The sequence below is a fragment of the Mandrillus leucophaeus genome, unplaced genomic scaffold, assembly GCF_000951045.1.
Source record: "Mandrillus leucophaeus isolate KB7577 unplaced genomic scaffold, Mleu.le_1.0 Scaffold214, whole genome shotgun sequence".
In the NCBI taxonomy this organism is placed as follows: Eukaryota; Metazoa; Chordata; class Mammalia; order Primates; family Cercopithecidae; genus Mandrillus; species Mandrillus leucophaeus.
The window spans coordinates 1,332,026-1,348,888 of record NW_012102188.1 but is presented as its reverse complement, the minus strand read 5'-3'; the positions used below and the strand labels follow the sequence as shown (position 1 = coordinate 1,348,888).

General features: G+C 43.1%; 1 protein-coding gene across 3 annotated transcripts in view; it reads left to right on the top strand.

Moving 5' to 3' along the window:
- The window catches only part of BCL2L11 (BCL2-like 11 (apoptosis facilitator)), a 44,617-nt gene that overhangs the window by 15,003 nt on the left and 12,751 nt on the right, over positions 1-16,863 (top strand). Inside the window, exons 3-5 of one of the 3 annotated variants that reach the window (XM_011980523.1) lie at positions 5,946-6,024; positions 8,075-8,107; positions 9,521-9,854. The exons of 1 other annotated variant lie outside the window; for it this stretch is intronic. In XM_011980523.1, the coding sequence (XP_011835913.1) occupies positions 5,946-6,019 (74 nt within the window). In that variant the 3' untranslated portion in view covers positions 6,020-6,024; positions 8,075-8,107; positions 9,521-9,854. Of the gene's footprint in view, positions 1-5,945; positions 6,025-8,074; positions 8,108-9,520; positions 9,855-13,723; positions 13,828-16,863 lie in introns of those variants that run through there. One more of the 3 variants, XM_011980522.1, reaches the window with a different exon arrangement.

Genomic DNA, 16,863 nt, shown 5'->3' with positions numbered 1-16,863 from the left:
GAGGGGAGTTAGATAACTGCCCTACTAACACTGCTCTGGCAAGGCAGCCGGATCACCTCTGCCTGCTTCTGCCGGGCAGGATCTGGGAGATCAGCCTGCTGACACCATCTGGTGGTGGAATCAGAGCACCCCTTGCGTCCCCTGGGCTGGGGATGGGCTGGAAGATCAACTCCCCACTCTGGCCATGCTGCGCTGTGGAGCTGCTGCCAGGGGTGTTGTGGTTTTCCCATTGCTATTTGGCTGGAGTAGGGCAGGAATCATGAAGTGGTTTTCTGTTGTTAGGTCACCCGCTTTTCAGTCCCTTGGCGATGGAGAAGAGGCCTCCCATGGAGCTGTTATCTACGCCTCTTGGAGAGGCCCAGTCGGAGGTTTCTTCTGCAGCATGCTGTCCAGGATACATGGGAGTGAGGAAAATGGCATACTCCCTGTCCGTCATCCCTCAAGTCCTGAGGTCCCCAGCAGCCCGTCCTATTTCCCACTTCAGTTTTCCTGGGCCTGCTCGTTGTGTTCTGTCTAGGGTTGTCTGGGGTTCTGTCTCAGGTCTTCAGTTGGGAGAGGAAGGACCTGGGGAGATGGCTTCTCCGCCTTAGTGGAACTAGAGATCTACAGCTTCCTTTAAGTGTTGATGGTGACTATTTGTCTTAGTCCCTTTGAGCTGCTCTGAAGGAATACCTGAGACTGGGTGGCTTATAAACAACAGAAGTTTATTTCTAACAATTCTGGAGGGCGATAAGTCCAAGATGAAAGCAGGTTTGGTGTGTGGGGTGAGGGCCACTTAGACGGCACCTTCGAGCTGTGTCCTCGAGTGATAAAAAGGGTGAGGGTTTCTCTGGGGTCTCTTTTGTGAGATCTCTAATCCCTTTCCAATGGCCCCACCTCCTAACACCCATCACCTTCAAGGTTAGGTTTCAGCGAGAGTTTTGGGGGGATGTAATATTCATACCATAGCAGTATCAATTGGCTCTGACTGCAAAGACTACTCTGAATTTTAGAAGTTACTTCTTTCCCTCTTTCTTTTTACTCTCTATATGGAATAACAGACTTACAACGATGGAAAGAGATTTAGCCGTGATCCAGGCCACCTTTTTCAGATGATAACCATAATATTTATTGCTGTAACTCTACTGTGTGTGACTCTCGTGGTGTGCCCATAGGGCGTGCTCTGTGCTGCTTTCAAACATCACTCCTGAAAATGTCTGGGTAACCCAAGTCCGATTTTACATGCCTTAGGGGGGACTTCTTACTAAAGATTCTGACTTGTTTTATATTTAGGGTACTTGTGGTAGGTTTAGAGATGTACACCTAATTGCCAGTTGAATGCTGTACATTCTGATGCCTTGCTGCTTGACCTACTTTAAAACCATTAAATCTGATCATTGGCCCAGTCTCCACATACCCCATGCCTGTGGTCGTCCTGCCTGTCACAGGACTCGCTTTGAACCACCACCTCTCCCTACCCATCTCCACCTCCCACACCAGAATTAAGTTGTCTCCATTCCTTCTTTGTTAGGCCAGCCTCAGTCTCTCAATGTATTCCTCATGTGATGACATTTCTAGCCTAATCCACTTCTGGTCCCTGCTCAGTCAATGGCTGAGACTTGTGGTGGAACATCTGACCTCAGACTGCCTTCCTTCTCTGCAAGTCTCATCACACTGTGGACAGAAGCCAAACACCTGTCCTTGGAGACCTCACAGGCTTGGTCCTGTGCTGGATGTAAGCTCTGTGCCACCCACATCTCTCAGACCCTGCACTGCAGGTACAGAGCAGAATACGTAGCATTTCCTTTTTTTTTTTTTTTTTTTTTCAGGAAATGCTAGCAGAAACATACATGCAAGGGGGTTCATCACAGCATTGTTTATACAGCCAAACGACTATCCTTGGTCCTCTAATGGAAGGGGAGAATCTACATTATTCTGCCCTTTTTTATTTGGCAGACTGGTGCTGTCTTCCTGGTGTTAAGAATAATGGCATAGGGGAAATGCCTGTTTGCCTAAAGTTAAGTTTTAAAAAACTGCAAGATTATTTGTGATAGTCTAGTCTAGTATTAAAGAAGTTCATTGGCATGTCAAAAATATAATAATACATTAAACTGTCACTACTGGGTATCGTTGTATTCTGGTTACAGGTGGTCTTTTCTCCCTTTTTCTCTCACCCAGGGTGGAATGCGGTGCCATGATCTCAGCTCACTGCACCCTCCACCTCCCAGGGTCAAGTGATTGTCCTGTCTCAGCCTTCCGAGTAGCTGGGATTACAGGTGCCCACCACCACGCCCGGCTAATTTTTGTATTTTTAGTAGAGACAGGGTTTCACTGTGTTAGCCAGGCTGCCCTTGAACTCGTGACCTCAAGTGGTGTGCCCGCCTCGGCCTCCCAAAGTGCTGAGATTACAGGTGTGAGCCACTGCTTCTGGCCACAGGTCGTCTTTTCTGTGTGCCTTTGTGTATGTATGCAATTGTCATAACTAGTATTATGTTTATAATCAGAACAAATTTAGTAAATAATACTTATTAAAACTTTGGCTCTTTATAATTTTAATCTTTGTCTTTGGTGTTCCCAGCAGCCTGTCACTGGGCATGCGTACCTTGTTTGTGTGATTCAGTGTTAACCGTTATGTCTTTTGCATTGGTAAACATTTTGTCCAGGCTGATCAAGCTTTGGTCCCATCAGGACCATCACCGAAAGTACTCCGGGTGAACATTTGCCCCCTAATTTACTCTTTTGGGGTCTGCCTTTTTGTTTTTTGCAAAGTGAGTAATCTCTCAGGGAACATCTCCATCGGGCAGGATCATGGGATTCGGTACTGGCAGGTTGCTCTTGGTAGCTGTCTCCCCCACAGGCTGCCCTTGGGTCTGGAGCAGGTTTTGGGTCCAGTCCTGCCCACCCTGCATGGAACCTGGGTGGAGCAGTGAGTCTGTCTGAGCTTCAGCTTCCTCAGCCATCAAGTGAGTTCATAGTGCTCACCTCTGAGGGTCATGGGGAGTTTTTCCATAAGCAAATCGACAGAAGGCGCCTGGTGGAAACTCACACAGCAGTCTTCCCTTGCCCCTCAGTGAGCCCTCAGCCCTGGCAGGTTAGTGAGCATGACTGTAATGAAGTGCTCTGTACTGCTTTCCGTGGAAAGGAGTTGTCGTTCCAGGAGTATAGGAAACTTCTAGGGAAGTGAATTCATCTGGAAATGCTACTACAGTTCTAATCTCCTGGGTCCCAGAACAAACAAGCAAGCAAAAAAGAACATCTTTTCTAGAAACTGGCCTGGAGGGGTTGGGAAGAGGAGGTCTGAATCACCGCTAACCTGCCAGTGAACCGAACATCACCTGAGAAGAACCTCAGCTTCTTGGGTAAATCATGGAGAGACATCTGGAAACCCGCCGCACCCCAGCTCTCTCTGAATTGGGGCTGAGTTGGGGACACCTGCTGGAGACGGCCCATTTGATTTGGCAGAAACTTGACTATAGTTCAAAATGTGTCTTGAGATGTGAGACACAGACTCAAGTACTTTTTCTTGCAATCCAAACTTAGTACTTTTTCCCAGAATAAGGGGTACATTGGTTGCTCGTTGATTTAACCTTAGGAGTGTTCATTGTGTGAATGAAATTAAGACTTCTACAACTGCTTTTTCCTTCTTCCCTGAGGTAATTAAACTCCTTTAGTGAGAAGGCAGTTAAACAGACTATTGGCCATTGATAATCAAAATTCTGGTATTTCTGAGTGAGTGAGTTATGGATCCTTCTTGGTAACCTTTTTTCACACACTATGAGGTAGCAGAAGTAAACAGTCAGTACAAACAACGTTTACCCAGTTTAACCCGTTTGTAAGAGGCCAGGCCTTCGTGGTTTTAAGTATCTGCTTAGAATGAATTTGTTTCCCCAATGTCCTCTGGGAAACCAAAATGTGCTTTGTATTTTCTCTTCTCTGCCTTGGACCAGATCCACATGATTCGTGAGTAGAGTTGTGGTTTGCGAAGACAGGTGTGGCGAGAAATAGCCCTGAGACAGGGCTGCTGGCATGCAGCTCTCCTGTTCTGCCTTTCTGTGTGGACCACGAGGCAGGAGTGAGGGCTTCCCATGGAGCACGTCTCCCTTTCAGTCACACATCTGCGCTCACAGTCATTGCCAGCCAGTTGACTGCAAGTGCTGTGTCTGCAAACCTTGCAGTGGGGACTTGACATTACTTTCAGAGTGAGGAAACCGAACTTGGGGATTTGGACATGAGTCTGGGCTGTGCTTGGTGTTGGACCACCAGGTTGAACTTGTGTCTTTGGTGCTGGCAGACTGCCCTCTGCACGGTACATAATGGTTGGTTTAGTTTGGACTTCCCTTTCTTAGGAGTGAAATGGTTTTGAAGCTAAAATTAAAAAAAAAAAAATCATTTCAAGCTGATAAGAGTGTGTGTTAAATGGAAATATGTTCAATGTAAGGATTTCAGCTATTTACCTTGGGGCCTTTTCTCCCCAAAATATAATGTATTACTGGGTCATAACATGCTTCCCATTCCAGTTCCTAAAACATTTTACTATTAGCAATTTATAGAAGACTTAAGGAGTGGTTGGATACTTTTTTTTAAAGAAGGCAGCTTAAGTGGATGGAATCTGATTTTCTCTTAGGCATGTGCATCTGCGAAGGTGTCTGAGGTGAGCCAAGCTCAACAACCTGATTTGTTGAGTGAGTTACTTTTCTGTGGGATTAAGTGTGGTGGAGAAAAGAGTAAGTGTATTTTCTTGTTGATTTGTCTGTTATTTGGTCCCTTGAAAAAGGCATTAACCTGAAGTAGTCTAGTAGTGAATTCTGAATAGATACAATGTTAGTATATGTGTGAGTTTACACCTCATTTTTACTGATACTTGAGCATAAATTCTACTAAATAAGTCAAAGCAACTTACCAACTTAAGAAAAAGTTTGATACATAGCATGAGTGCAATATTTGTTGATTTAAAGATACTCTCATTGGCATTTAATGCAATATATGAGTGCCAGCAGTTCCTTCTCTTTTCACTTGGATTTCACTAGTGTGCTCATTTGGAGCTTAGAACTCTGTCCTCTGCAAAGAAAGCCTGGCATACACTGTACACGGTGTTGACTCATCTTTGCGTTCCTCTGCTCCTCTAGTGTAAGGTGTGGAGTGGGAGGTTCCAGCAGGTGACCCAGCCCAGCCTTGGTCCTCCCATAGGGCTGTTAACAACCCTGGGGCAAATGCCTCAGCCTGCCTGGAAATCTCAGTGTTAGGGCCATGGCCCTTCCGCAGTGGTCACAGCAGTGTGGGGAGTTGGTGCCTATGGGGAACTGGCCTACATTGAGTTAGAACAATCCCAATTCTTGTGTTTTTTTTTTTGGTTTCTTGTTTTTGAGACGGAGTTTCGCTCTTGTCACCCAGGCTGGAGTGCAATGGCGCGATCTCAGCTCACTACAACTTCCGCCTCCCAGGTTCACGGGATTCTCCTGCCTCAGCCTCCTGAGTAGCTGGGATTAGAAGCAGGTGCCACCAAGCCTGGTGAATTTTTGTATTTTTTTAGTAGAGACGCGTTTTCACCATGTTGGCCAGGCTGGTCTCGAACTCCTGACCTCAAGTGATCTGCCCGCCTCAGTCTCCCAAAGTGCTAGGATTACGGGTGTGAGCCACTGCACCCGGCCAGAACAATCTCAATTCTACCTGTATCACACAGTGTGTTTCTCGTCTAGGATACAGACTCACTGGGTAGCAGCTGTGTTTGCCCTGGAAAGTGGGGGCATCGGGGAGGAGGAGGAGGAGGAATGTGTGAACCCAAACACATAGAAGACTTTCAAAAGCACCAGAACACAGTCTTTCAGCACAGAATTCTATACATCCTTAACGTGCACTTGTGCTAAGGAAGACTTTACCTCCCGTTCTTTTCCTTCTGTGAAAAAAAAAGTCATCTGTCTGGGAAGACATGGCACAATTTATTTATACAACATTTTTGTGGTTTACAGATGAGGCCACTGGATCCTCCCTCGGAATTGCCCTTCATAGGGAAGTTCAGTGGCCGCTCGAATGCTTAGCATAATCAAGGTGAAAAGCTTTCCTTTTTATTCAAAATGGGATAAAAAGAAGCAGCTGCCTTTTGTGACTTTAAGTGAGAAGCTTTCGTTATGTCTCAGCTCTACAGTGTGTTATCAGTAATCACACCTGTGTTAAGTTGTACTTCACTTTGTATATCACCATTGTAAGTTTTAACCATGTACATAAAATTGATAGGCTTTTTCCATTTTTGTTTTAAAAACTGCCGAAGGGGTAGCTTTTTAGGATTCTGTTTTTGCTGTTGTTTTTGACCTGAGTCTTGGTCTTTGTTATCATGGAGGTGAAAACAGGAATACTGGAGACCTTAATGTGAGTTTAGGAGAAAAGATGTTAATCACCAGTTTCCTGCTACTGGTTTTAAATTTCATAGAGGAAGCCACACTGATTGTGTCATCAGAAATTCTTATATTTTTAGTTTAAATTCTCATCTCCCTCCCCTGTTGCCCAGATCTGGTTTTTTGGCTGGAAACAACTTACAGTAACTTCAGATTAACCATTTTAATTCTAAAGAATGGTCTTAAGTGAACCATTGTATATAGTTTTCTTATGGGGAAATAAATTGGATAGTTTACGTTATCAGTAGAAGAAATATAGGGGTTTGTGTTTTTGCACTAAAGTAAGTTCAGGGTTGGTCTTCTTTTGGCTGTCCTTAGTTTTGGGATTATTTTTGTTTTTCAGAATAAAATGGCACAGGTCAGACACTTTTAATCCCCTGAAAGTAATCTAAAGCTATAGAAATGGAGCTGCAGCTGTCCCAGAGACAGACTGGGCCGAAGATTGGTGTAGAAAAACTAAGGAGCGGTAGCAGTATTCAGTGTCCTGTGTCCGTCCCCAGCAGAACACCGAGGGCAGAACACTGTCACATACTATTCAGAGCAGCGATTTCAGGAGCACACCAAGATGGGGCCAGGTGGTCAAGGGGCTTCCCAGGGGATGTCATAAAAGGCACATGGAAAGAACTGGTTTCGGACCAGATTTGGCACAGGTTCACTGACGAAAAGCGGGGTGGTGATTGAGAGGGATCATAGATTTCCTTGATAGTCACAGGGGCGGAATCAAGATTGAGGTGGGGCTTAGAAGGGAACATTTCAATTCCCTATGAGGAATAACTTTGTAGCACTCGGTGTTCTTCAGCGAGCACAGCAGTGCCTTAGGAAATGTGGATCTGTCCCAGGAAGCGGACACACAGGCTGGGAGTCTTAGAGGGCTCCTGCCCAGGTCTCCCACATGGTACAAGATGCTGGGCTTCTGTCATGACTCAGCTGGGGATGTCCTTGAATATAAGAATCACACACAGCTCAGTCTGGGTTTGTTCCTGGCTTGTCTCCAGCTGCTAGTAAATATGTTAATATGTGTGTCGGGGACAGCTCTGGTGACATGGATAATTAGTTCTAATGTTGAATGAGAAATGAGTAAAAAGGCATAACGCATTAATCTTAATGTCTTTAGACTTGTGTTTTTATTATAAGGGACAGATAATAGTGAAAGAGGGAAAAAAATCTCATGAACACTAGTTTCCAGACTTCTGTCCAACTTCACAGCCTTGGTTTACTGTCAGTTTCCAAATGGTCAGGCTGGAAATTGATGAAAGCTGTTTCTTTTGACCATGGCCCCATAAAGGCAGTGGGCAGTGCACGTTGAAAGAATAAGTATGAAAACACTGGCCTCATCTCATAAACTTTATTATTGATAGTATTTTATTCCAGCAGCTGTTTTTGAAACACCGTCTTGAATTCATGTGACTGCCCAGGCTTTTGACACAAATGTGTTCCAGGGAGACAGATTGAGGAAACTTTGAGTACTAATCCTGTCACTTTATTTCTCATAACTTTTATTTTCATCCAGTGGCTCAGCGGAATTGATTGGGATTGCCAAAAAATAAAATGATGTAAGTGAGAAATAGACCTGGAGGGAGGTGTGTGTGTGTCGTTGGTTTCTTGCTTATTTTATTTCCGAGAACCATCAGAGTTGAGGATTTCAACCGTTATTCCGATAGCATTTACCGCAAACGCTGATGGCGTTGCTGTCCTTTGCCTTATAGCTAACTGGGACTAGAAACCGTTCCATCACACAGGTGAGTCTCATAAGGAAACATTAGCGGGCTGGTCTGTGGCGTCCCTCCTCTTGTAAGCTTTGGATAACTCTGAATTTAGAAAGAGATTTCTGAAGATATTTAAAGATGGAGACTTACAAAGTTGAATAAACGTCGTGGAATTTTTCTTTCTCTAAGGGAATGTCAGCTTCAGAGAGCCCACCTGCAGACAGAGGCAGTATCTTCTCTAAACGTGTTCGGAGTAGCTCTTGGAATTGGTTGAAAGCTGGTTTCAGACTCCACGAAGAAATGGCCCTTTACAGGATCCTTAATTGCTTTTGGTGGTTAAAGCAGACTCTGTCCGGAGCGTAAAGGTAGACAGCCCTGCAAGGTCTGAAGGACAGGCCTTCTTTCTCCTCACAGCCCTGCAGTCCCCGGCTGTGCCTGGCTGTTTCCCACAAGTGCCAGACAGAATGTGCACTTTTTGACAAAGTATGTTCTATTCTGTGTGTAAAATCCTCTCTCAGTTCTGAGTTGACTATCGATTCAAAGCTTAATTCACGCCGATTACTTGAAAATCTAATCTTGATTCTACCCGAGTGTTTGTAGATATCTGAACATCTGGAAACAGTACAGAGTGAAGCGTTCCCGTGAGTTTTAATTTGGTTTCTGGTACTACACTTGAAACTCCAGTAATGATAAGACGGGAACTAAAGCAGCAGCTGTCCCTCGGAAATGAGGGTCGCACCAGCCTCGTTCCCAGACTGAGGCGCAGTTGAGGATGCTTGTGTGTGGCATGCCCCTGCCACCCAGTACACACACCTGTCATTAGATGTCACTTTATGGCATCGTCACAGAGAACGACTGGGTTTTGGAGAGAGAATGTCATGATGTGACTTCATTTCCTTGGAGCACTGGGGTAGAGGCTTTTGGAGTAGAAGCTCTTGGACATTAAAGAGAAATCAGAAAGTTTAGCCTGACTGATACAGAGCTCATTATGAATTGACAAATCTCTCTTTAAAAAAGATAAATTTCCTGCCGTGGCTGCTGGCGCTACAGAAAGTCCTTTGTGAAAGCCCCAGCCTGATTTCACTATCAACCACTTAACCACGGTATTAATTTTTCAGTTGTTGAACTTTTAAGATTTTAAATTACTTTGAGTTTAAAAGTCTGTTGCTGAGCCAGAATAGTTTGTTAAGAAACATGCACCTTTGAGTACAACTGAGGTTCCTTGGTGTTGGAAAATGCCCTCCCCACTCCTCCAAAAATGGATTAAGAATGCTTCATGGTATTTTCCCATAGGAAATAATGTTACCAGTAAGTTCTGGACTTCAAAACATGATTTCTAAGAAGTTTGAAGATTCCGGGGGCACACTTTTGGAAAAAATTGCTTGTATACGACACATTGCATTATAAAAGTTTTGATTAGTGGGTTGTTTTTTTTTTTTAAACAAGTAAAGAGAAAGAAAACATGGACCTGCCTCGGAAGTCCCCTCTGCCTGAGTCTGCTGCTTGCAGGATTGGAGCTTTTGCTGCAGATTGCAGCTTTGGAGCTGCTTTACCTCGAGAGCACTTTATATTTTATTGTGCTTTAAAAAAAAAAAATTAGTGCCGGGTTTATGGAGTGAAGTACTTTCATAAATGCTGAAACTACCTTTTCTGTGGGTAAAAATGCACCTCATCAGAATTTCCCCTTTGAAGAATTTTTTATGTTCTCATAAAATTGCCAAGTTAAAAATTTGATCTTCCTACGGAGTAAGAGCTTTCATTTCAAATAAAGCCATTTTATTGACCAGGTATCAACATTTATGACAGTCAGACATATTGCAGATAGCAAAATAAAATATTTATGCTTGGTACTTACTTTCCTCATAAACTAGAAATGTCAACCTAAGCTATCTTTTTGATAGCTCGAATATGTTAGGATGGGAGGAATTGGGTTGAGTATCCAGGTAAGATTCTAGGAGTGAGGGTGGAGCAACGTGTGTTTGGAGATTTCTGTATCCCAAACCCCATGGGCTCCAGGCACACTTTTGGAAGACCATTCCAGTGGATCCCTTTGCCATCGTGGTGGCAAAGCAAACCGATGCTAAAGGAAATAAAAAACTTAATTCTCGTGCTGATCAGTGCCACTGTGGGGCTTCCAGACCCCATTCATTTGTTCTGGTGGATGTCATGTGGTGTGAGACTCACTAACATTAAATTAGTCATGAAGTTAAAGAGAGGCTTCCTCTATCCCCATAGAAGGTATTTTGTCACTTAAGAAATAATTGAACTTTATGTTGCACTGTATTAACAGATTAAAACTACCCTTTTAAAATCTAGAAATAGGGCTAAAGTAGTCAAAATAAGTGTTTTTGTCATGTAGTCTTCATAGCCATGTACTACTGTGTGCATACTAGCTAGGTTTTATTGCAGGATGTTTGCCATTACTTTTAGGTTTACAGATTCAAGAAATAACTATATTTGCTTCTCAAAAAAACACTGGCTTTAAAAAAAAAAAAAAAAGTGATAGGTGCTAGTTAGAGTAGCCCTCACAGATCAGTCTTTTTTGCAAAGTGAATTTATAGTATCTATTTCCATAATAACTTTTTAAAACGACACCTAAGTACAGTTGATAGCTATCTTAGTAATCTGTAGCTGTTGCCAATTCCAGTATATGCAATTCCAGTATAAGCCTAGTCTCTAAACCATTATCTTTGGTTAATACAACTCTCCTAACTCTGAAATGCTAAAGATAATGTCTCAGGGCTCCAGGGCATTGCCATGGTTTCTTACCTTTTGCCCACCAGGGTCTGGTTGGGAAACCATCTGCATCAGAGTTGCTTAGGGACTTGTAACAGTACAGCCTCCTATATCTCACATACACACATACACACACACACACACACACACACACAGACACACAACAGTACAGCCTCCTGTATCTCACATACACACACACACACACACACACACCCCCACACCCTCCATTTCTCCCTGCCAGAGTACAGCCTCCTATATCTCACATACACACATACACACACACACACACACACACACAGACACACAGACACACAACAGTACAGCCTCCTGTATCTCACACACACACACACACACACACACACACACCCCCTCCATTTCTCCCTGCCAGAGCTTAGGGATGTGTTTATATCCATGAATTTATTTAGGCTAATTAATGTTAACTACTGAACTTTTCTTTTTGTACAAGAAACAGGCCATTTGCTTATTTGCTTCTGCCAAAGCTAGCAGGGCATTTATCTCTCAAGATGAATAAGTTGAAATTGGCTGACTTGTTAAAAGCTCCTACCTGCTGGCTATGTTGAATATATTCACTAAGTGCTAGTTTTGATAGGTTGGCTTCTGACAGAGACTGCCCTTTGATGGTATTTGGTGGTGTTTGCAATTGCCAGCCCAAGCACAAGCCGTGGAAGCTTCTAAACCACAGACACAAGCCAAGATGTTAAAGAGAATCCAGTGGACTTTATTTACGAGTTGGGGGAGATTGATGGGGGGAGTTATTTTTGTTTTGTCTTATAAAAAGTATAAAATATGTCTCCTTGTCCCAAAGAAATTTAGCAGTTAGTTGAAATCAAGCGGTTAATCCACAAGAAGGTAAGCCCCGTGGGAGCAGGGCATGGCCTCTGTTGTTGCTATACCCAGAGCACCTCCTAGAACAATGTCAGGCATGTGAGTGTTTGTGTTTGTTGAGTGGATTTGTGAATATCATTGATGTATTAAGTATTGGGTAACTTGGCCTGCAATTTTTACCAGTCTGCCAACTTTATGAAACATCAATGTGTAGTTCACAGATATCCTTTTGATAATTGGTGTTTTCTTCACTTCTGACTCCGGGGTTGAAGGCAGTTTTCTCTGTCAGTCATGTGTAGAGGGAAACAGGTGGAGCTTGAAGTTCAGGAGAGGTGAGTGATGGTGTCTTGCTGGCTGACCGTTCACTTGTGTGTAAGGGTAGGCGCATCTCCTTTAGGAGGATTGCATGAGACCCTTGTGCAGTGGGTGCCCAAACAAAACACACTTTTCTTCTTCCCCTAAGGGTAAACTGACTTGTTAAAAGCTTCTAAATCAGGGAATGAACACTTAAAAAGAGTAGCTCTTTAAAGGGCGGTAAGCCCAGGGAAAGGAACTATGACATCAGCATCACCTGGTATCCCATCTACCCAGAGATTTTGTTTTCTCCCAGTTTAGTTCAAAAACTAATTTTAAGACTTTTTACAGATTTGTTAGAAACATTTGTGTGACACAGGTACAATCAAAGTAAATTTTGTATGATTGGCTGTATTCAGAGGCCATGCCTGACATCCTAAAAGTTTCCTGTTCATCAGCCTTCGTGCTTCTCCACCAGGGCTTCCTACAGCAGTTCCTCCCTTTGTGGGATTATTGTTAAATTCACTTGGGAAGGGGCTGGGGTCAGAGAAGATGAGGCAAGAGATTTTAGAGGAATTGGCAAAAACTCTTCAAAGTGTTCACTTTCAAGTGCTTTTATAGAGCTCTGAATCAGTGTCAGTTTTACCGGCCTTTTACAACAACAAAAAAAACAGGAAGTTATGTTCCTTATTATTGCAATATCCTATTATCATAGGTTTTTACATATTTTGTTCTGGTGAAAACGTAATACGTGTGTTTAATTGTGAGTATGGTGTGCCCGTTTTTACAGTAAGTTAGCATAAGTTACACGTGAATAGTGGTGGAAATCCAAGAATTTTATCTCGTTTCCTGTACACGTTACTGAACTGTTAGCCTCTGAGTGTAATGCTTTCCTGGTGGCACATGGAGAATATAATCTTCCTAATGCATAATGGGATCTTTTGACAACTCACATTTTTGTTCTCCTTCAATTTTGGCTGTCACATGGCTTTTAATGGTTTCATTAGTACACAGATGAATGTACTGGGTGTGAATGTTAGTGACAGCTTAATGAAAGGGCAGTCCTCCCTCTCTCTTCTCCTTTCAGAAATGCCTTTGCTCTTAGACCCAAAAACATTTTTTCTCTCCATGTGGTGTTTGCAGACTTGAGCTCATCTTGATTGGATGCATTAATATTGAGACAAAACATGCAATTATGCTTTCCTTTGGCCCTGGGGTAGCCCTTCTGAAGACAGCTGTCTGTATCATCGTACCTGCTTTCATAGAAACCAACTCATTCAGGTTTCTCGGGGTTTCGCTTATTTGACTTTGAATGGGACAGCCATTTCACCTCATATTTTTAGATAATGTTTGAAAGTTATATAGGAATTTTTACCTTGTAATAAGATCAGAATGATTATTTTACTGAAAAACTAAATTGTTCTGTTATAATCATGTTTCAAGCCTATTTCTTTGGCAGGATTTTCCATTTTCTTGTGAGTAGCTTCTTGAAATGGAAGTCTGTATGAATGGGTCGGAATGAATTCAGCAATTCTGAATCTCCAGTTTTGAAAAAGGAAATTTTATTCTATATCTTGTATTCTTTAACCAGAGTTATGTAGAAGACTGTGCCACTCTAACCTTTAATACATGGCTGTAGTTCTTGAAGTCAGGGAGCTCCCAGAAACGTGAAAGAGTGTGTGAGATGGGCTTGTCTTTGGAGACTTATCTTTGGAACTTTCCCAGTGATCCATGGACCACAGTGTGATTTTTGTTTTGTTTGTTCTGATGCAGCTTCCAGGAGGCAGGCTGAACCTGCAGATATGCGCCCGGAGATACGGATCGCCCAAGAGTTGCGGCGAATCGGAGACGAGTTTAACGCTTACTATGCAAGGAGGGTAATGATGTTTTCTTAACCCCCTTTTCTGCCCACGCCCTCCCCTTCCACACCGTATTTTTTAAAAAAGACAAAGTGACTTGTTATAACTACATGCTAATTCTGGAAATGAATACTGTTGCCTAGTTGTGACCTTTCATTGTTTCTCCTTTCCCATTTTTCATTTGTTTTATGATTGAATTTAAGTAATGGCACTTAAATAATACAGTAGGAGGCAGCAAAGGAATTTTATGAGCAGACTTTAAAACAATGCTAAAATAGGGATTATTTATAGACTTTGAGATAGTCTCACCTAAATATTATTAACATAGGTTTCAATCGATGTAGTGTGTTTCTGTACTCCCCTTGTGCGTTTTAGGTCAAAGTTAAAGGTAATTTTTAAACAACATCTTTTGTCACTTGGCGCATGGGAGCGATCCCAGCACTCATGTAAAAGGCTGTCATGCAATTTGCAGGGTGAACTGAGTAAGAGCATGGAGCCATTGCCCTTGCAGAGCCCATTGTTGTCTTTGGACATTTAATTGTTGAAATGTATTAGGAGGCCACTCATCAATAGCCTGTAATTTGACCTATAAAAACTTTATATTATGGATAATTGACTGCCACTTATTTTGAGCTTTGTTCTTGATTTTAAAAAAAATTTTAGCCTGTATCATCATCTGTAGTTAGTAGAAGCAGTGTTTTTTTGTTTGTTTTACCTGGGGGCAATACTGGTGACCATTTGGACACCTTTTTCACATGGGAGACTTTTGTTTGTTTTTGAGACGGAGTCTTGCTCTGTCACCAGGCTTAAGTGCAGTGGCGCAATCTCAGCTCACTGCAACCTCCGCCTCCCAGGTTCAAGCAATTTTCCTGCCTCAGCCTCTTGAGTAGCTGGGATTACAGGTGCCTGCAGCCACACCCAGCTAGTTTTGTATTTTTAGTTGAGACGGGGTTTCACCATGTTGGCCAGGATGGTCTCGATTTCCTGACTTCGTGATCTGCCTGCCTCGGCCTCCCAAAGTGCTGGGATTACAGGCCTGAGCCTCTGCGCCCGGCCACGTGGGGGAGGTTTTTAAATGTGTAGACCTTGACTCCAGGAGTTAGTACTGTTGAGAACACCTGTGACTGCTTCCGCTAAAGGGTGCACTAGCAAAAGTGTGATATAGGGTATTTACTTGTTCACAAAGTTTTAAACACCTCATATAAAGGTGTTAATTCAGTTGATTTATCCAAAAGGAAGACCCTAATTCTTATTTTGTGGAAAATGTTATAGTTGTTAATATCATTTATTCTTACCCCTTCTCTTCTAGCTCTATTTTTTTTTTCCTGGACGTTGTTTCATATAAGTACCTCTTAAAGTTTTTTTTTAATCTGTTTTCTCTTCTAGGGGAGGTCATGCTTAGTTCATTGTTGCCAAGTAAATGGATTTTACCTTTGAATTATTATTTTTCTGCCTTTATACAATGTTTTTTAGGCTTCTTTTAGACAAACAGACATTTTCCCATTACAAAGGACACTTTCAGTTCTTCAGTATGGAATTTCTGTAAGAGTCAAGGATGTTTTCAAACACACATCGGATCTTCCTACCTTTCTGTGGGGGTGTTTGAGGAGCGCGCTGTAGTGATGATTCTGTTGTGAAATGGGAAGTGTGACATTGATGGACTTAAGAATTTCTTAAAATACTGTCTTTAGTTGGCAGAACTCCTGGCATCCTCCACCTGACATAAGCCAGTTCACAGAACATACGTTCCTTTCCAGCCTAAATCTGAAATGTAGTTTTTTTGGAAGTCTGGTTGGTTTTATAACTTGTCACTGAAGTAACCATTCCCTCCAGTTCCTCTGCCTTGGTTTACCTAAAGAGATTTTGGTGTTCCTGTGTGTGACTGGACGTGGCTGTCTCTTGGTTGACTAGGAAGAACTGGTGAGAAGTGGGACCACAGTGGATTCAGGATGGAAGTGGGGAGGACATGAGTCCCTTTAAGAGGGTAGGTGAATACACTCAAGTCCTGATTCTGGGATTGTGTCCAGAATCCAACAGGATAGATCATTTCTGGTGGGTATGGAGACATCTCTGAACCTAGGCAGTGAACTGACCATCGCCTGGGCCTGTCTCCTTCCCATCTGGATGGGGCTTTGTAGACACTCTCGGGGCAGGATCTGCCCTAGGTGGGGCTGCCTGAGAGAGAACGGCGGCAGTAGGCCTTGCCTGGTGCCCACATGTCCCCCTGCTGCCAGGAGCTCTGGGTACTGAGATAAGCTCGCACATTCTCAAGGATTCTGTTAGAGATTTTGACTACAGAGCTGGATGTGTTCAAGGATATTATACAAGTTTCTCTTTAAACCATGCAATATGAATGCATGACTCCGCAAGGCTTTCCTGTGGGCCTGCCCAGATGCACCTGGTGAATGCACCTCCATGGCTGCCATGAGTGGTCAGTGACAAGACATGGGCTAAGGCTGGCGTGGGGACTGGAGTGCATCCCAGTCCCCAGCCATCCTCTTGTGAAGCTGTCAAGGTGGGAAGTAGTTTGAGTCACATGCAAATGAAACCTAGGCTGCTGGGTTGTCTTTGTTACCTTGCCTCTCTGTTGAGGATGTGATAGCAGCACCTTAACAGGTTCATAGCCTGCCTCCCCTCCTCTTCTCCCAATGTCATTTCACAGTTTAATGTTTAAGATGGTCATGTCTGTGTTTGCAGTAAGAAGCAACCTATTGTTCCCATGCTTTTGGTAAAAGAAATTTGTCTGATTGCAGTATTTACAAGGTTTTGTCATTGTGCATATTCTTTTGCATATCTTAAAAATATTAGTGCAAAAATACAGTCACAAATAATTAAAGGACTTTAGCTTTCTTAGTAGGCTGGGATATTGGGGGGCAGGAGTAGGGATAGATTCTAGGTTATAACGCAATTTTTCTAAAACAAAGATAAATATATTCAGATTTTATAAATAGCTCATAACACAAGGCCGGGCACGGTGGCTCACACCTGTAATCCCAGCACTTTGGGAGGCCGAGGTGGGTGGATCACCTGAGGTCAGGAGTTCAAGACCAGCCT